Here is a 17,402-nt window from a genome sequence, read left to right on the forward strand (position 1 = left end):
AGGGGAGAAGAGGACTTGACGGGAGAGAAGGGAAGAAGTCATTGAGCAGTACAACAGCTAAACCAGATAATGTTATCAAATCCCAAGATGGAGAAAAGGCAGCAAAACCACTGATCAAAGTGTTGATTTTAAAAGATTAAGTGTCATGCAACCCATCATTAAAAGCTAAACTTGCAGACAAATAGAATGGTAGGAATCTTGACTTTCTGAATTGCAGAATTTGTTTAAAGCATTTGGCCTCTCTCCAGAAATGTTTTGTGCTCAATTTCTTTAAAGCCTAGTAAAAACCAGAGAGGGCCACAGCACTGTCTAGATTATCAGACAAGACGTTGGACAATACCTACTCGAGATGGGCATAGATCCCTAAAAGACCCTTCCTATTGCCAGTTTTGGAGTGGTAAAAAGCTACAGCTTTTCTGAACTCAGCATGACAGAGAACTCCAAAATTGTATACAGCTGTCACAGCAACACACATTTGAGAAACACAGCCAGTATTTCTTGCAAGAATATTTTTAAATGTCTTTATTATGCCAAGTACAGTTGAGAGCAAACCTTCTTTTGCCCTAACTAAACCACATTTTAAATCAGATTAACAGACTTTACTGGCACTAATATACATTTCTGTCATAAAGACAGACCTTCATTCAGCCTTAGGAAATTCTATGCTTCTGGGCAGAGTGCATGAACTGATATTAAAAAAAAAAACCACCACCAAAAAACAAAATCAGTGTTTTTAAGACATCATATGATGCCAGGTTGTTCACTTTTTTCCTCGTTAAGGAAGTCAACTACAGCAACAAAACTTACAGTATTTACGTATACCTTGAACTTACTTGAAGAAGTTACATAAAATCTGTAGTTTCTTAACATTAACAGTGCCTTTGTACTTTCCTTTTTAGCTCTTAATACATGGCTTGCTTGATGGAATTCGATTCCATTTACATGCAATTAGCTTACATAAATTTCTTATACAATTTTTTTTTAAAGCATCATTTTTCTTATTGAGTTCTCAATCTTGACATAATTCCTACACCTCTCTGATCAGGGTCTTTCAGTCAGTCTGTCTGCAGAACCTGGAAGCTGAAATACTACACATAAGCAATGTTAAGAGGAGTGATTCCAGTACTGTTCAACAGCCACACCAGACTGGATGCCTGTGATTTTGGGTTTTTTCTTTTTTTGGGTGGGGTGAGGTCCAAACTGAATTTTCAGGTGAGAATAGCTCAAGGCTTGTATCTGCAGGTTTTTACCCTTGATCATCTCCTTCATGACTTTTCTCTGGTATCTGGGATCTCCGGACAACTCAAATAGAGCAAAAATGCCCCTTTCATGCAATATTTACTCAAATATATGTATTTGATAGATTAATGTTAGTAAAGGGCAACATGGATGCACTGGAAAATAAAAGCTAAACAAATGAGTTGCTTTTTTAAAGTCACCAGTTTTAAGAAGTTCTAGTTTGGAAAGTACTCAAAACATGCATTTCAAAATTGAGCACTTACTATGTTACTTTCCATATCAGATACTCATTTCTACATCTTTTATGTTAAAAGAACTTCCTGACTCTAGAGCTTACAAATATAGCATGCAGTCTGACCAACGGGCTTGATTCTTTCCTCATTTTCAGTAGCAATAAGAACTCTACAGCCAAAACTGGACTGAGTTTTCTAGTAACTGTTACTGCTGAGACACAAACTGATGTCAGCTATTGTAAGCCATGTTAGTTCTCCAGCACGAAGTGTGTGACATAACTAAGGCTTATTTTTGTCTAACACGCTGGTGACAGTGGAGACAGAAACCAATTTAGAGTCATGCAAATGATGTGCAAGCACACCATGATACCTCTGCAATATATAGTCTGACTCTTAGATTAAAGATTCAAGTTTTAAAAGTCTCATGTGCAGTCACTTATGGATTAGATTAGAATTACATTTTTTTTTTTTACTTAGTAGGTGTTAACAGTACATGAAAAATGCATTCTTGATTATCTTGTACTGCTGCCACCACACAAAACATGCTGTCTTAAATTAGCTAATTAAATGTTTTCTGAAGATTTGCTGACTCAACTTTCCTTATTGGACTAGTGCCTCAAATTCATCCACATTTTAGCATCAAATTAAAATTGTGTCATTCTCTCAAATACGACTTGGAATAAGACCACCACAAGTTTTATAATAAAAATGTTCATATGTCAGCTGAGGTAAAGGCCATTTGAAATGTATCATTTGGCTCTGCTTAAGTAAAACTGTTTGCATTGAGTTGTCCCTGCATCTCCTCTCGATGCAAGCACCTTCACACCTACCTGCTTTGATCAGTCAGAACTCCCAGCTTTTGCACTAGACAATTAACTTTGGCAGTGCCTCTTCACAGGCATACCAGTGTTTGACTGTCATTCTGTATCTGTTGAAATATTAGCACTTGGTTTAGGTTGCGTGCAAGGAGAAAGAAAACAGTGTCAAGTGATACATAAAAAAAACACATGTGAAAACACATGAAGATCTATTTCTAGCCTAGGCTTACTGCTTTCACAAAATCATTCAGAACAGGGAAAAAGACAGCCATCCAGCATCCGTACCAAAATAGAAACTTACCCCACTGACTGATCTGGGTTGGAGAGTGTTTAACCATACACTGAATCTCACAGGACCCTCTTTCCTTCATTTGAGTCAAGACTTCATTGACAAAAATAAACACAATCCAGGACAGATTAAAAAAAGCTTCCCACACACTCAGGCGAACACCCAAGACACTACGAACCCTCTTGAAAAAAACCACCATTTGAATCATTCTGAACACTTCTGTATGTGATTAGTATCTACAACGTGCATAGTTTATTTTGAAGCAAGTTTGACAACAACATACACCAGAGATATTCTTGACATGACTCTCTTTTAATGAAACTAGTTGCCTGATCTTTGATTTCTGTGCCAAAACATAAAGGCCAGTGTTTCCTCAAAACAGTTGCTATATTTAATAAAATGCTTCTGCCTGTAAGTTCGTAAGATCAACTCTCCTATAAAAGACCAGCAAGGCTCCTTTTCTTCCATCACATTTTCTTTTTAAGGCAAGATTCTAAAATTAGTTTGCAGCAGGACTGAGAGAGATCTGCATTAAAGTTCTCAGGTTTTAGCTGTATGTTATATGCAAAGTATTGTATTTTCTACTTAATGGCTTTCCAGCTACCAAAAAAAAAAGTTTAAAAATCTCACAAGCATTCCATGCTGCCATTAATTCTACATGCAAAAAAGTTCGTATTAGGAAACTATCTTACAGACTCTTAAATTACGTCAAACTCCATCTTCTAGTTTACTAAAACATACAAAAAGGAAAGCATAGTGCACGTGACAAAGCTTGACATAGCCAACGTAAAGAAAACTGCAACGCGGATGCCTTATAAAGTAAAAGTCCTTCATTGTTGGCATGTGTTCAAAACCCATTCTCTAGAGGCTGTAGAGTTAAGCATTACATTATACAGAATTCAACTGAGAATGAGTCTGTTTTTTTAAGTGTAGTTACTCTTCCCAGTAGCTATCTCCAAGTTTTAAATGATTCTTAATTCATAGTTTAATATCTGCATAACTGAAATCCCCATAAGCATTTTGCAAACTAGACCAGAGTTTAATATTGCGTAACTGCTTTTTTTCCTCCTCCTTTTTTTGCTGGACAAGCATCATATTGATTATTACTTCATGTATATAATTTTAAATGTGAACATCAAGTAATTTTCTATTCTTTTATTTCTTAACTATTTTTATTGTAGACTTCAGTCCAACAGAAAAATTCTTCAAACAGAACTGCCAATTTCATACTTCAAGATGTGACTTACTGTAACAGTCTGCTATTCCTAGCCAGGGCAATCTTTTAATGTCCTTTTTTCAAGTCATCAGGGAATTGCCATTTACCGGTCAAGTTCTTTCATTCTGTTTTATAAAATAAAGCATGCATATATATTTAAGCAGCCTGCATGACAGAAGAATCATATATGGTACCCAATAAAATGCATTCTAATGGTACTTGAATAGGCAACTGTACAACTTCGTTGGAGAGAAGCTATAGGAAATATTTGGGTGAGCACTGAATGGCACACTGCAATACAGCATTAGAACATTTTTTTTTCACATGAATTGAATGCAGATTTCAGACATCTGGCATATTCAAGTCTATGCTAATCACAAGTTTACTTTCCTAGCAATGTATCTTGATATTATTACTCAATATTTTCATTCATTAATTAATTTTTTTCTCTCTTGTACATTTAAAATACATAGACAGAAAAAGGGATGCAGTACAAAACCAAAAGCACTAACAAAATATCGATAGTCTCTCATTACCACAATCAAGTAATAATTTATTTTCATACTTAGTACAGTTCATTACAAAAATGTGCAATGAAATATATATTCTGCATTCAACAAAAATATATGGAAGATGCTTCCCATCTCCAAAGTGGGGACAGAGAGCATTGCGGGGGGGCGAGGACATGGGGAAGTATACTCCACAACTCCAGTGGAATCACTGGGATGCCTGTTAGCAGCATGTACATTGGCAGACCATTCTCAAAGAGCCAACAATTTAACCATGATAACATTGGCCTTTAAGAAAATGAGTCATTAACTGGACGGTACAGATTTTTGAGCTCCACAGTATCTAGAGCTCTTTAACTGTAGCAAAACAATACTGTGTGTAGACTAAAAAAAGTATGCTAACTTATGATGAATCTTTAACTGCAACTTAATAAGCAGTGGTAAAAGACATTATTGAGAAAGTGTAAGTATTTTAAAAGGAAAGTGAAGAGAAAATGTAAATCTTAACATTCTTCTCACTATACACAACCGCTTCATGTCTTCTTTCCCCACCTATTCCCCAGCATGCATTAACACAACACATATTCCTCCTCTTTATCACTTAAATCAGAGCAAATGGTTATTCTGAGCAGTGACCTAAGTATTAATGTAAAATATTAATGTAAAAATCAGAGAAGTCAGTATCATCTGAATACCCTGTTTTCCATCTATCATAAGGCAAATCTAAACCATTACTACATGTTCTTTTGGAGCATGAATATATAGTGTAAACAAAGTTAATCTGAGGTAAAGACATGACACTATGGACAAGGACATCAGTAATCCATCTCCACATGGCCTAATCATAAAGTACACAATTCAATGGGAGGAACCAGAGTTACTATGAGGAAGCCAAATTCACACAAGCTTAAGAATCCATTTCAGAATTGCAGCTAACATTAAACATAAAAACTACAAGTTATAGGAAAAGAGGGCTCATAGGTATCATAACAATAAACTCTTCTCCACATTTTATTAGAATTATTCATTTTGCTTAGTAAATGACTAAAAGTTACTAGAAATGTATTTAGTTTCGATACACAGTTTAAAACTCCATAAACTTGCACATTTCTAGTTACTACACTTAAATGTTTTGCAATGATAAACCACTCAGACTCCACAAGATTTAGCGCCCACTACACATAGTTCTATCTCAGTTTTGATTGGGTGTTCAAAACATAAAACCCAAAGAATACAACAAACCAAGTACTCCTGCTGCATGTTCCCTACAAAACAACTTTTGAAGCCACCATTCAATTTAAATTTGACACCTCAAAGAATAGGAGAGTGTCATGAAAGCAATGGAGTAGATGAGCACAAGCCCTGTTTCTGCCTCCACAAGCACAAGGCAAGGGATGGCAAGAGGCACCCCAAACTTACTCATTCCGACAGACAACACCACTATCCAGGTAGCACATGCCAAGTTGAGAGAGCAGCAGCCCAGCCTGTTTTTTTCAGGCAGCCAGCAGCCAAAAGACACAAAGCAAAAGGGGAACTGCAGTGGGGAAGGCAGAGGAGGGAGATATGAGAAGAACTTAGATTATTGGGGGCAAAGGGAAGAGCAGCATGGCAATAGGAAATGGGTAACTGCAGTGCCAGAATCAAGGAGACTTTTTTTTTTTTAAAAAAACCTCCAGTACTCATGGAACTTTTTGTTTGTTTCTCAAATAATAAACAAAAATACCCAGGGTGGGAAACAGACTTGAAAGTCAAATCTTTTAAGGTTGGTTCCTACATCTTACACTCCCCCTGTAGCAGAGCCACTGACTGGAATGAACTCCACTGACTGGAACACTGTTGCAGCATTAACTTTCTTCATTTATGAAGACACTGGCAGGACTGGAGCCAATGTTATGGGTATAATACCTAGGCTTCAACATTAGCCTGACTGTTGCATCAGCCATGCTATTTTTAGGTACAATTCAGCTTTTCTTTCACGATCTGATGCAAGCCTATATGGTTTTTGTTTTTAAACACTGTTCAAATGCAGTTTGTTCAACACCACCTTATTTGCCAAATATTTAAGAGCCATTCTAATATCATACAACAACATCTACCATGATAATATTTATTAAAAGCAGTGATTGCTATGCTTGACAAGAGAGCCGCTAATATTAAAATTTATCCTTCTAAATAATATGCAAAGCTGGCAAAACACTTTTTGTTATTACTTCCAATTTACTACTTTAGGCTGCATGGAAGACAGTATCAAAATGTTTGCCGTCACTGTGCAAAAAAGTTAAAAGGCATCACAGGTACTAAACCCTGAAACCAAAGCTTTTCTAACAGAGAGGCACATACTAAAACAAATAAAAAGCATGACAATTTACAATGGAAACTTTGAAAAATCAGATTATAAAGGTTTAAACAATCAAAATAGGGGGATTCTCAGAAAGACAACTTTCATTCTTCAAGACTTACAACCAATACACATTCTTATTTGCGCTGTATTTCAAAGAGCTTGATCAGTTGAATTTACAACTCAAAGCTTTAATGCAATTTTAATTTGAAATTTGTACATGCACTTTTTTTGGATGATCAATGCACACATTAGCACTTACCAGAGCTGGCAATCAAGCATTTAGAAGAAATTAGGCCCTGTCAAGAATATTTTGCAATAGATACAATTGTTCTTCCCCACACTTCTTTTAATTGCCTGTATTGGGGGAGAAGAACATTAAGTTCCCAGTTTTTAAGTACCCAACATTTTAGAAATCCCTTCCCCTTTAACCAACCAAAGCACGGATGAATGTTTTGAAAGTGTTCTCCAACTCCAAATGGTTTTGAGTGCCCAGTTTGAAGTATCCTTGGCTCAGTTTCATAAGCATTCTTCCTTTGAGACCACCAATACAAGTGCGTTTTAGAAAAATATGAAGAGGGACTAGTCTGTGCTAGAATAAATACCATCCAAGAGACAACATGAAATAAAGAATCAACTAAAACCAAAGAGGTTTTATTAGAACATGAAGCTGCAATAAAATGGAATGCAACAGATAAGTCAAAAGTACACTGGGGGAAAAAAAAAGTTCCTTCCCAATCCTCTGCGGTTGGGGAGGAACAAATGCCCTTCACTATCTTATTTTTGATTTACCTAACACAAACCAAAGTTCAAATATTTCCACAGAAGCAAAACCACATTTATGAAACATTTATGAAAGGTAGTGCATACTCTTTTAGAAAGAATTCAACAATTCAACATAGAAAAAATCTTAGCTAAAAGGCTAGTTGAAAAGAAGGATTTCTGAGTTCTCAGCCTAAGACTGCAGCAGAAATGCAATAGAATTCTTTACACAGTTTTGCTGAGCTTTCCCCAGTTCCTATGCTGTGTACCTGAAAAAGCACCTTCCTGCACTTTTCAGGTAGTTTACAACCTTAGAAAAAAAAATTTAGGGTCTGATTTTTTGGGTAATTTAACTCAATTAGGAGGCTACAATCACGGGTTTGTTTCTTGTGCTGACTTTATCCTTAGACTTGCTTTCATTTTCATCAAGGTACATTCAGTGTGACATTTGAAATATGGGCAATTTCTCAGCCATAACACTAATATATCTTAAAAATGCATCGTGGGAAACCAGGCTTATCATTTGTGAAACTCCTGTTGTCATAGTGATATAACCAGACCCCAAAAGAGAGGACCTGGCAAGGCAAAGACAGACTTAGAGATATCTGCTCTCACCTGTACCTTTTAATACTTAACATCTTAGCTTTTTCAAACAGTTTCACAGAAGTTCATGAAAAGGTAATCAACAGGCTCAAGACAGGGTGTTTCAAGAGGGACATGCAGTTGCCAATTCCTCCACCTTTGTTTTGCCTCGAGTTATCTACCAAAACCATTCAGCAATCCAACAAACAGGAAAATAAATAGTTCGAATAAATCTGAACAAGGATTCAAAAGCATATTCCATTTTCCTGGCTCCAATACACCCACTCTGGTCTGCTCACCGGCCAAAGTAAAACCACAAAAAACCCTAACAAGTTCTGAATTACTAGCATAACGAAGTCTGAGCATGTTATTTTCACTCCATCATGCAGTTATGCCACATTCTCTACCAGTTCAGAAGACACACAATGAGGAAAGGAAAAGTGACGAACAGAAACTTTCCAATGCTAGAATATCTGGAAACAATAGGTCTGAAGTACCTAGTTAGGCCTAGTGATCCCTTCAGACTTACCAAGATGCATACAGCAAGTCCAATGGATATGCATCTTCACTTTGTGTGACTGATCTACACCTACCTAGCTGCTGCTTCCTCTGGAAGGAGTTTCAGAGCCTGCACAGGTCGACAGCTGCCCAGAAGCTTGCAGGCTGCTGCCCAAAGCAACGGGATAACAGCGTACCACGAAATGTAGAAGAGTTGGCAAACAGACAACAGCAGGTCAGCAGGTTCTCCTGCGATACTCTGTCAAACTCGAACAGCCTTTATTTCAAGCTTCTGTTCTCCTCTACAAGTACCAGTGAAAAGGAATTCAGAACACAAGAACAAAACCAAGATTTTTTCTTTCCTCCAAGGTCTCCCCAAAAACATGCGTAACAAAATTAAAAATCCCTCAGTCCCGAAGGGCTGAACTCAAGGCAGCTTTCCTGATTGTATTGTGAATTCCAAGACTGAAGGAGCCAGGAAAGGGGACATGATATGGCTATAAGGCAACAAAGGACAAAACGGGCAAGCATTAGTTATAGATCGCAGAAGAAACAAAAAGTTTTCTTACGGTCCTAGAAATTTTATTTTACAAAAACGTAGATGTTTTCTCTCTCTCAAACTACAGTGTAGTAAACTAAATTCATTAAAAATAAATATTCACCATACTAACACTTAAGATACAAAACTGTACACAAATTGTATAGCTTGCTAAAACTTGCTACTTTTACGTCAAATTGACAACCATATAATGTATTAGAATAAACTAAATATGGACAATAACCAGTGCCAGAACTGTGGGCTTAACAGAGATAAAATACTATGGTGAATTCACCACACCACCTTTCCTTCCCCCTTCCCAAAACATCCCATCTGAAGCCTTCAAATAAAGCAACCTAACAGGTGGGGGAGGAAGGCAAAGATACAGACAGCAAACAGAGAAAGGTAAAGGGACCTTACGAAGGAAGCAAGCTGTTTGAAACAAGCCAGCCATTGGAATTTACAGCCATATCTACATAAAGTTTCTTGAAAAATGTTTCTAGGGAAAAAAAAAATCTAAATAAAATATAGGTGTGTGTCAAGAATAAGTTAAAGGTGTTCAAGAGAAACAAGAATTAACTGCAAGCTTAAGACGACTAATACAAGTCAGGCTTGCAGTCTACACATCAACCTAAGATATTTAAGGTTTTCAGTTTCAGTTCCTTCAGTTCCTGTTTTATCATCATAGGTCCCAATTTTTATGTTCATTTCTTTTTAAAAAAACAAAAAAAAAAAAACAAAAACAGAATTACCAAAAAGTAATCATGACTCTTTGCTGCATAAGTAATATATTCTAATTTTTTTTAATAAATTTTTTAAAATTTATAAAAGCGTATTTAATTTCTCACAGGATCACTGACTAGTTGAGGTTGGAAGAGATCTTTGCAGACTACCTAGTCCAACCCCACTGCTCAAAGAAGGGTCTGCTAGCAGAAAGGAATAACAAGCTACAAAAGCAATAGTAAACTGCGAGATGTTCCAGCGTACCAACTTCTGAGACTCAGCTGCTAGCCCTGCTTGCTTCCAACAGACCACCTTTCCTTCTTCATGCCCATTTTTTAAAAGGTGGGTAGCAATGGTACTTGTACTTTATTATGGGAAACAGAAGCTGCATTTAAGAGACCTGTATACTAATTTTTGGAAAAGCAGGCTTTTTCTTTACAGAAACTATCACGCATTCGGTGAAGCACAATGTGCCACAAGGCCATTAAGTAACTATATTTAACATATGATTCTCACACCTCATTATCAAATCGGTAAACTTTCTTGTTTACACATGTGTCACAATTTGATATTTCCCAATTTAGGGAAAGCCTTTCTCTATTTGTTTAGCGCCTCTTCCTGGCAATATACCATACCTTCACTGATGGGAACAGTCTATTATTGATTTGTAACTAGAAAAAACTAGAGCAGCACATAAAAAAAGATTGCATCTTAACGTTTTAGTTGCAAGAGTGTAAAACATTTAGTAAAGATGGTGAATTCTTCTCCAACTGATACAGTCCTGAATCTGTGCAATAACTGTAATTTTTAATTTATAACCACTTGTTTTGAAACTGAAGAGCCAAGAGACAGCTGCAGAAAATGTGTTAATTTTCTTTTATCTATCTGTGTGACTTAACCCAGGAAACACCAACAGACATGAAAAAAGAAAGTGTGAACAGAAATAGAAGCTTCAAAGAGCCAGTTCCAAAAAGAGCAAAGACAGCAAGTAATATTCAGGGACACTACTTTTTATTGACTTCAAGGGATTTTCATCAGGATGCTTTGGGACACATTGCCTTTGAAGAGAGTACATGCCAGGACTACTACATAAGCCAAAGGAGCAGGAAAGCATATAATGTAAACCCCACTTTCTGAAGTGTTGAGTTGTATTAACTCAAATCCATAAGCAGAATTAAGGAGACTAAATTGTTCCTCCCTAGTTGTCAAGTGAACACTTACAGTCACTTGGGACCCTTTAAAGACAGTGATTTATTTAAACAGGGCCAAAGATTTTGAAATTAGCATTGGCATTTCATATAATACATAATATAAAAATGTAATAAAATCTCCAAAGATTTGGAGATTTTTAAAGCTATGATGTCTGTTCTATTTCTTATAAACTAATAGCCACATTAATGATAAAGAAAACACTATACTGCAAACACAGTAGAAGAGACATAACACAACTCATGAATAATCCCACTGGCTTCAATAAAAACTCTTTAAGTACACGTGTGTTTTCAGCTAAAGCTGCATTATTAAAAACCTTAAGGATATAAAAAGTTTCAGAAACTATTCAAACAAAAATCAAAGTTGTGAAAAATCAAAATCCTCAGGGGGAAGGTATCCAAATTCCTACTTTTGGGGTTCATTGGTGCGAGAGAGATATGAGAGGTTCAAAGAACTAATATAATCAACTCTGTGTCAAACCATGGCAACTCGCGCTTCCCCACCCCTCCTCCTCATGTCCCCTTAGAGAGCCATTCAGACAAAAAAAAACCCCAAATACATAAATAAGCACTTGCAGTACAAAATCTCAATGATTTTTTTTAGACGGCTATGAGTAAATTCCAATAGAAAATTCTTCCCTGGCTACATTACTCTTCTTTTTCCTCCAGGGAAAAATGGATTCCATATATCTAGAAATAATAAGCATTTGTCAAAGGCTTTGAAATTAATCCTGCCTAGATACAGCACAGAAATAACTACCATATCAGAAATGCTAAATATCTTAACAATCCTTTTCTTAGATCTATGCAGGATTGCAAGAGTGATCAAGTATCAATTAAAAAGTTAAGGAAAAGATTTGTTTGTCTATCTCCCTTCCCAGATGGAAATTCCATGCATTAAACCTCAGGTGTTGGGATTTTTTTAATTATTAAGTAGGCTTTCTATTACACAGCTTATTTGAACTGATTATATTAACCTTTAAAGGACAAAAACTATTAGTACAAACAAAAGAATTTAACAGCTTGTTTTGATGCTGGAATGCGATGTAAGGTTCTTTTGTGCAGCAACTGAAAAGCTTAAATAATATGGGGGATCAGATCATCCAAACCAAAATAGAATAATAGCATTACACAAGTATCTGAATCAGGTTCCACAGTCGTTAGAACAGTTCATATTTTCTGTATGAATTACAAACAATGCAAAAATATTTGCAATTCAGTCTCATCCCAATGAATAATACATTTATTAGTAAATACAATCACTGAAATTCTAGTTCTGTTCTTTCCCATCTGGTATCTCCTAAAGCTTCCAGATTTTACCAGTTTATATTTTAAAATAAGTCACATACTAACAAGAATAACAAGTTTTTCAGTAGAGATCTACATAACATGCAAGTGTTTCTATTCCCTTTTGCATTTTTTAAGGGCACTGACATCAGGAGTCACTGATTTCAAAGCAATTTACACAGTACGAATTATGCACTGAGCTGTTCTGGCTTCCTTATTTTTTCCTCTGAGCTTTGTCTTCACCCTCACACTACTTACATGACTTTTTTTTACTTAAAAGAACTTCGGTACCATTTTGGTATACAGTTTTTAAAAAGTATTTAAGCCACATCAATTAACCAAAGCAAAGCATCTAAATACTCTGCAACACCAGAAACTCTGCAATCCCTTTCATAATTTTCTTCCATTAGTCTCAAACCCTTAATTACAAAAGCATGATTGTTTCGCAAATGCAAACAGCAGTGACAATTCTTTTCAAAGGCAAAACAGAGCCAACACTTACACTTCTTAGTTCTAAGTAATTAAAAAGAAGAATATCAGGAACACCTTACCTTAAGTCCTCATCTAGCAGAAGTAACATTCCATCCATCCCCACAGCTTATTAACCAATATTGCATACTTCAAACACTTCTGCTGAAATCATAACTGATGGCATAATAGAAGTTTTTGCAAAAGGCACCTATTAAAATTACCGGCACTAAGTTATTAGACTAATCAGATTTATAAACTTATCCAACCCAGCAGTCAGTGTCCTACAGAGTAACTCGGCTAGTTCAGAGCAGTTTAGCCCCTTATACTGTTGAACTGTTCATCACAGGCATATCCTGTTGTATACAGGAAGCAGCACATACACATACAATTCTTACATGCACATCTTAAAAATGTTTCCACAGTACCATAAATATGGAAGATAAAAAGACAAGATTAACACTTGTAAGATCAGCAAAACACCTCTAGTCAATGACTGTGGAAAATGCTTCTGAAAAAGGAGCTAGCCAGTCTAATCAGATACCTAAACATACTGAGTAAGTATGGCATCTTAAAATAAAGGGTTAAAACAACACATACTATTAGAAAGTAATATCTGGAGGAAGAGGATATATTTACAATCAATGGACTTGGCTTTATCTTCCTACCTGCCCCTCCTCACCCACTGGTGTTTATAGACATTACCCACCAGAAGATTTCTTTCATAAGAACATACTTCTTTTAGTCTTGATTATCAGCACCCCTTCTTTGTCCTGTATTTTGGCTACTTAACCACCTTCATGAGCATAGTTTTCCCCAGCAGTCAAGCTTCTACTCCTGATCTTCAAAGGCTCTGCTGTCTTGCATTGCTCAGTGACATAAAAATAAAATTGCTGTCTTTTTCATGATACAGATCAAGTCCAAAAAACACAGATCAATAAAGTCACCAACTTCTTCAGATCTCTTTCTCCTAGGATGCTTCACAGAAATATCAACAAAGTTATATTAGAGAGGGTTGGGTACATTTTCTTAAGAGTAAAGCTACACTTAGGTTTATACATGTGATTGCATCCCCCTCCCCACTCTTTACCACACAGTTTATCTTCCAAGAATGTAAGATGCTCACGTTTATCCCTCTTTCAGCACATGTGAGCAAGATGTGGCACACAGTAAGCACTAACATAATAAGAATTATGGTTGTTATTTCTTTATGGATATTTTATTCCACTTCCAACAACTCTGTAACCATTTCCTGAGAAGTTTAAGATATTCAAAGCTAACTGAAGAATTAATTCATCACCTTAATGTTCTCATACATAAACACAGCATTTTACAATATCACCTAGACAAGAATATGATGCAAATTTCAAACACAGACTATTCAGCACAAGGAAGAAATACTTCTCCTGAACAGTAGTTAAAGTGTAAATAGAACACTTGGCTAATCCTATTCTAGTTAGTGTTATATAGCACTTTCTAATCTCATATTCAAGATGCTTCATTAAGGCAATGGAAAGATAGTCTAGATGAACTTATTACATAAAACAGGTTATAGACTATAGACAAAAAAATGGATTAAGTATAGAAATTCATGCCAAGACACTAAGCTAATGTCTAAAACCACATTTGCTAACTGGTCTTACACATTAGTTATGTCATGCAATGATTTGAAGTATATTACTTGGTTTTTGAACTTCGTATTTTAAGCCAAACATAGTAGTTCCCTCCAATATTACCTGATATTGCAGTCAACAGGAAACATTTGAGATAGTTCGTATTTGATATCTAGAAAATGTTAAGGTAATTTATTGGTTTTAATAACTGCAATTAATTTAAAAAAAAAAAGAGTGTAGGTTTTGCCAAACTTTTTATATTTAAAACAAGATCAACAGGCTTCCTGCATTTCTAAATTTATTACTCATTTTACTACTAACTTGCAACATAATTGCATTATTTGCGTATAATCCACATCACACTCCACTTTAAAGTTTAATCAAGCACCCTCTCCAAACACCAAGTACAACCCCTGAAAAGTCTGCAGACTCCTCCAGCTGAAGTAGGATTCCTGGAACAGGTGCTGTAGATCAAATACAATACTAATATTTAGCCAATAGCCACATGATAAGGAGAGAAACAGGCAGATACAGTACCTGGGCCTTGTCTTAACCCAGATTTTGATTTAAGTCCTTCCCACAATGGTACCTTTAGGGATCATATTCAGGTCTTGTCCAAGCACAAGCTTGGACAACCAAGCAGGTCATTAAGCAAAACATTCATTTCCAGAGACTGGATAAGATATACATACTCTACTCTGTGTAAGTAGTCTGCTGGTGGATGAATTAAAACAGAAATACAACACAATGAAAAGAAAGCTATTTGCAATATATTACAAAATAGAAGTTCTAAATAAAGTCAGAAAAAAAACCTAAGTAGATTACTTGTCTTCTTTAGGGTTTAGTGACCTCTGACGTGCTTGCTGATCTGCAGAGCATTTGATACACCAGCAGCTCTAGAAATATGGAAGTCCTGAAAAACATGCTCCAGAATCTATTAGTAGCATAAAGTCAAATTCCTCCTCAATGTTACTTAAAGCATTTGAAAAAGCTGCACTGTGATGAGGGAGTGTTTTGAAAAAGCTGTGCCGATCTCAGAGCCCTGGTAACACTCTTTAAAATGACTGTTAGTGTCCTGGTTGCAAATGTGACCACACAGGCATGAATCAAGCTGAACTGTCCTGGGTTTTTTTGGTTTTTTTGTTTTGTTTTGTTTTTTTTTTTTTTTTTTTACTGTGAAGACAGTTCAGAGCAACTTTGGTAGCAGCATTTACTTGACAGAATTCAAAGGGGAAGCGCAGGAAGCATTCACATCTTTTATTCAGAGTCTTTTGCAGGCAGCAGTAAAATTGAGAACCTGGTAATTTTAAATGCTTGCTACTTGCCTATTTATTCATTAGCAACAACTAATAGGAGTTATCCACAGTCGCTCTAAGAGGGGTTATCACAACAGAATGCACCTTTCCTCTCCTGAGGCAGGATGTAACTACCTACCAGAGGGGAGCAGAGAAGGAGGCTGCTAAAGACTATCCCTCCTCCTGGAACCTGCAGTGTCCTGCAAAAGGACAAACAACGTACTTCAATTCCATCACATAACCATCATATAACATATTTACATGTTTATAAAGAAGAACTAGCCTAGAAAGGCCTACAGTGTATCCTGATGTAAAACCAAGCATTTGAAAAATATGCAAGCAGGGAGAACAGAAAAATCCAACTGCTGGAGGTTATTTCTTTTTACCTCACAGGTGCAGCTACCACTTTACTCTCTACAATTTCAGTAATTCTTCGCAGCTAGCTACCCTACATGCACTCTTATAATAGAGTTAATTATTTTGTGTTGCCAGTAAGAATTGTTTCTATCAAGTGACTCTTTACAGGATTTTAAGCTCACGCTCAAATATTTTGTAAATAGGCATATAACTTTAAAATTTTAGAAAATTTAAACATCAGAAGCTGCCTTTTGAAGCTTTAACATTTAAAGCATTTTTCTTCTTTTACAGGCATCCTGGATGTTTGCCAGTGGGGCTCTAATGCCAGTACTACAGCATCCAAAATGCTATTTTAAGCCATTGCTGTGCTGACCATTACACTTTTCAAGCACAAGAACAGCTTCCTGAAAAGTAACAACTGTGAATAAGTGTTTTTGTTGTAAATGAAACCGTAAATAACTGGCTTCTGCTTACATGACATCTTAATTTCTGACCTATGCTTTGGAAGAGTATGGCAGTTGTTAACACCTTTCTCTACCTTAAAGGTGCAACAATCTCTAAACTTTTGCTACTCCATGAAGTCAATAACACATCATTGCATCCCAGCTAGCTTTCAGCAGCCATGGGATCAACCGCAATCATTCACATTTCTATAAACAACAGTCAAGGGTTATGTATGGCCTTCTTCTGTACCTCTGTTTTTCCATTTGACTTGATTAGTTTCCTCTCCTGCCCTCACACTTCAATACCATTTTCAATAAAGTGTAAATAAAAATGATTTTAAGTTTTAGTTTATTTCTAGTTTGGAATAAGAAGGCGTGGAGTAGTATCCTGTCTTCAATACTTGCCAGCACCAAGTACTCCAGAAGTCACGGAAAAAGGTGAAAGTGGCAGATACAGCAGATCTATCTCAAAGATGTACTTGCTTCCCCTGTATTAGCTAGAAGTAGTCTTAGAAGCTGAAGCTAAAAGTCATTTAATTTTCCATGTACAGTTACAATTCTGTATCATTTCCTACATAAACATACACACACATACACATTTTTTCCTTTATATGCTGCTAATTTCTAGGCCTCCATGGGATCTTGTGGCAATGAGCTCCACAGACAAAACCTTTCTTAAAATTAGTCAAGGCAATTTTACCCATGTCCTCTTGCTCCCAAATTATTTGAGGGCACATAAGGTCCAGATCTTGTTCTAAACTAGTTCTCATTTATAATTTAAAGTACAAAAAAGTTGATATGTTATCATAGCTTTAGGCTCCTTACAAGTCATTGTCTCAATCAGACGTCTGATGTAGGTTTACCATTCAGCTTTAGAGATTTGTTTCTTGGTTTAGGTATTACTTTGTTATTTCATTTTGAATTCCTTCTAATCCCTGTAGATCATCTTTAGTCATTTTAAAAAAACGCAACACCACAATTGA

At 36.1% G+C, this 17,402-nt stretch overlaps 1 protein-coding gene across 9 annotated transcripts in view; it reads right to left on the reverse strand.

The window, feature by feature from the left end:
- Window positions 1-17,402, reverse strand: part of TSC22D1 (TSC22 domain family member 1) — a 102,508-nt gene that overhangs the window by 66,581 nt on the left and 18,525 nt on the right. The window contains exon 3 of one of the 9 annotated variants that reach the window (XM_075139421.1): window positions 1,070-2,400. The exons of the other annotated variants lie outside the window; for them this stretch is intronic. Coding sequence (XP_074995522.1) covers window positions 2,337-2,400 — 64 coding nt within the window. The 3' untranslated portion in view covers window positions 1,070-2,336. Of the gene's footprint in view, window positions 1-1,069; window positions 2,401-17,402 lie in introns of those variants that run through there. 9 annotated transcript variants of the gene reach the window in all.

Source organism: Calonectris borealis, chromosome 1, assembly GCF_964195595.1.
Source record: "Calonectris borealis chromosome 1, bCalBor7.hap1.2, whole genome shotgun sequence".
Lineage (NCBI taxonomy): Eukaryota > Metazoa > Chordata > Aves > Procellariiformes > Procellariidae > Calonectris > Calonectris borealis.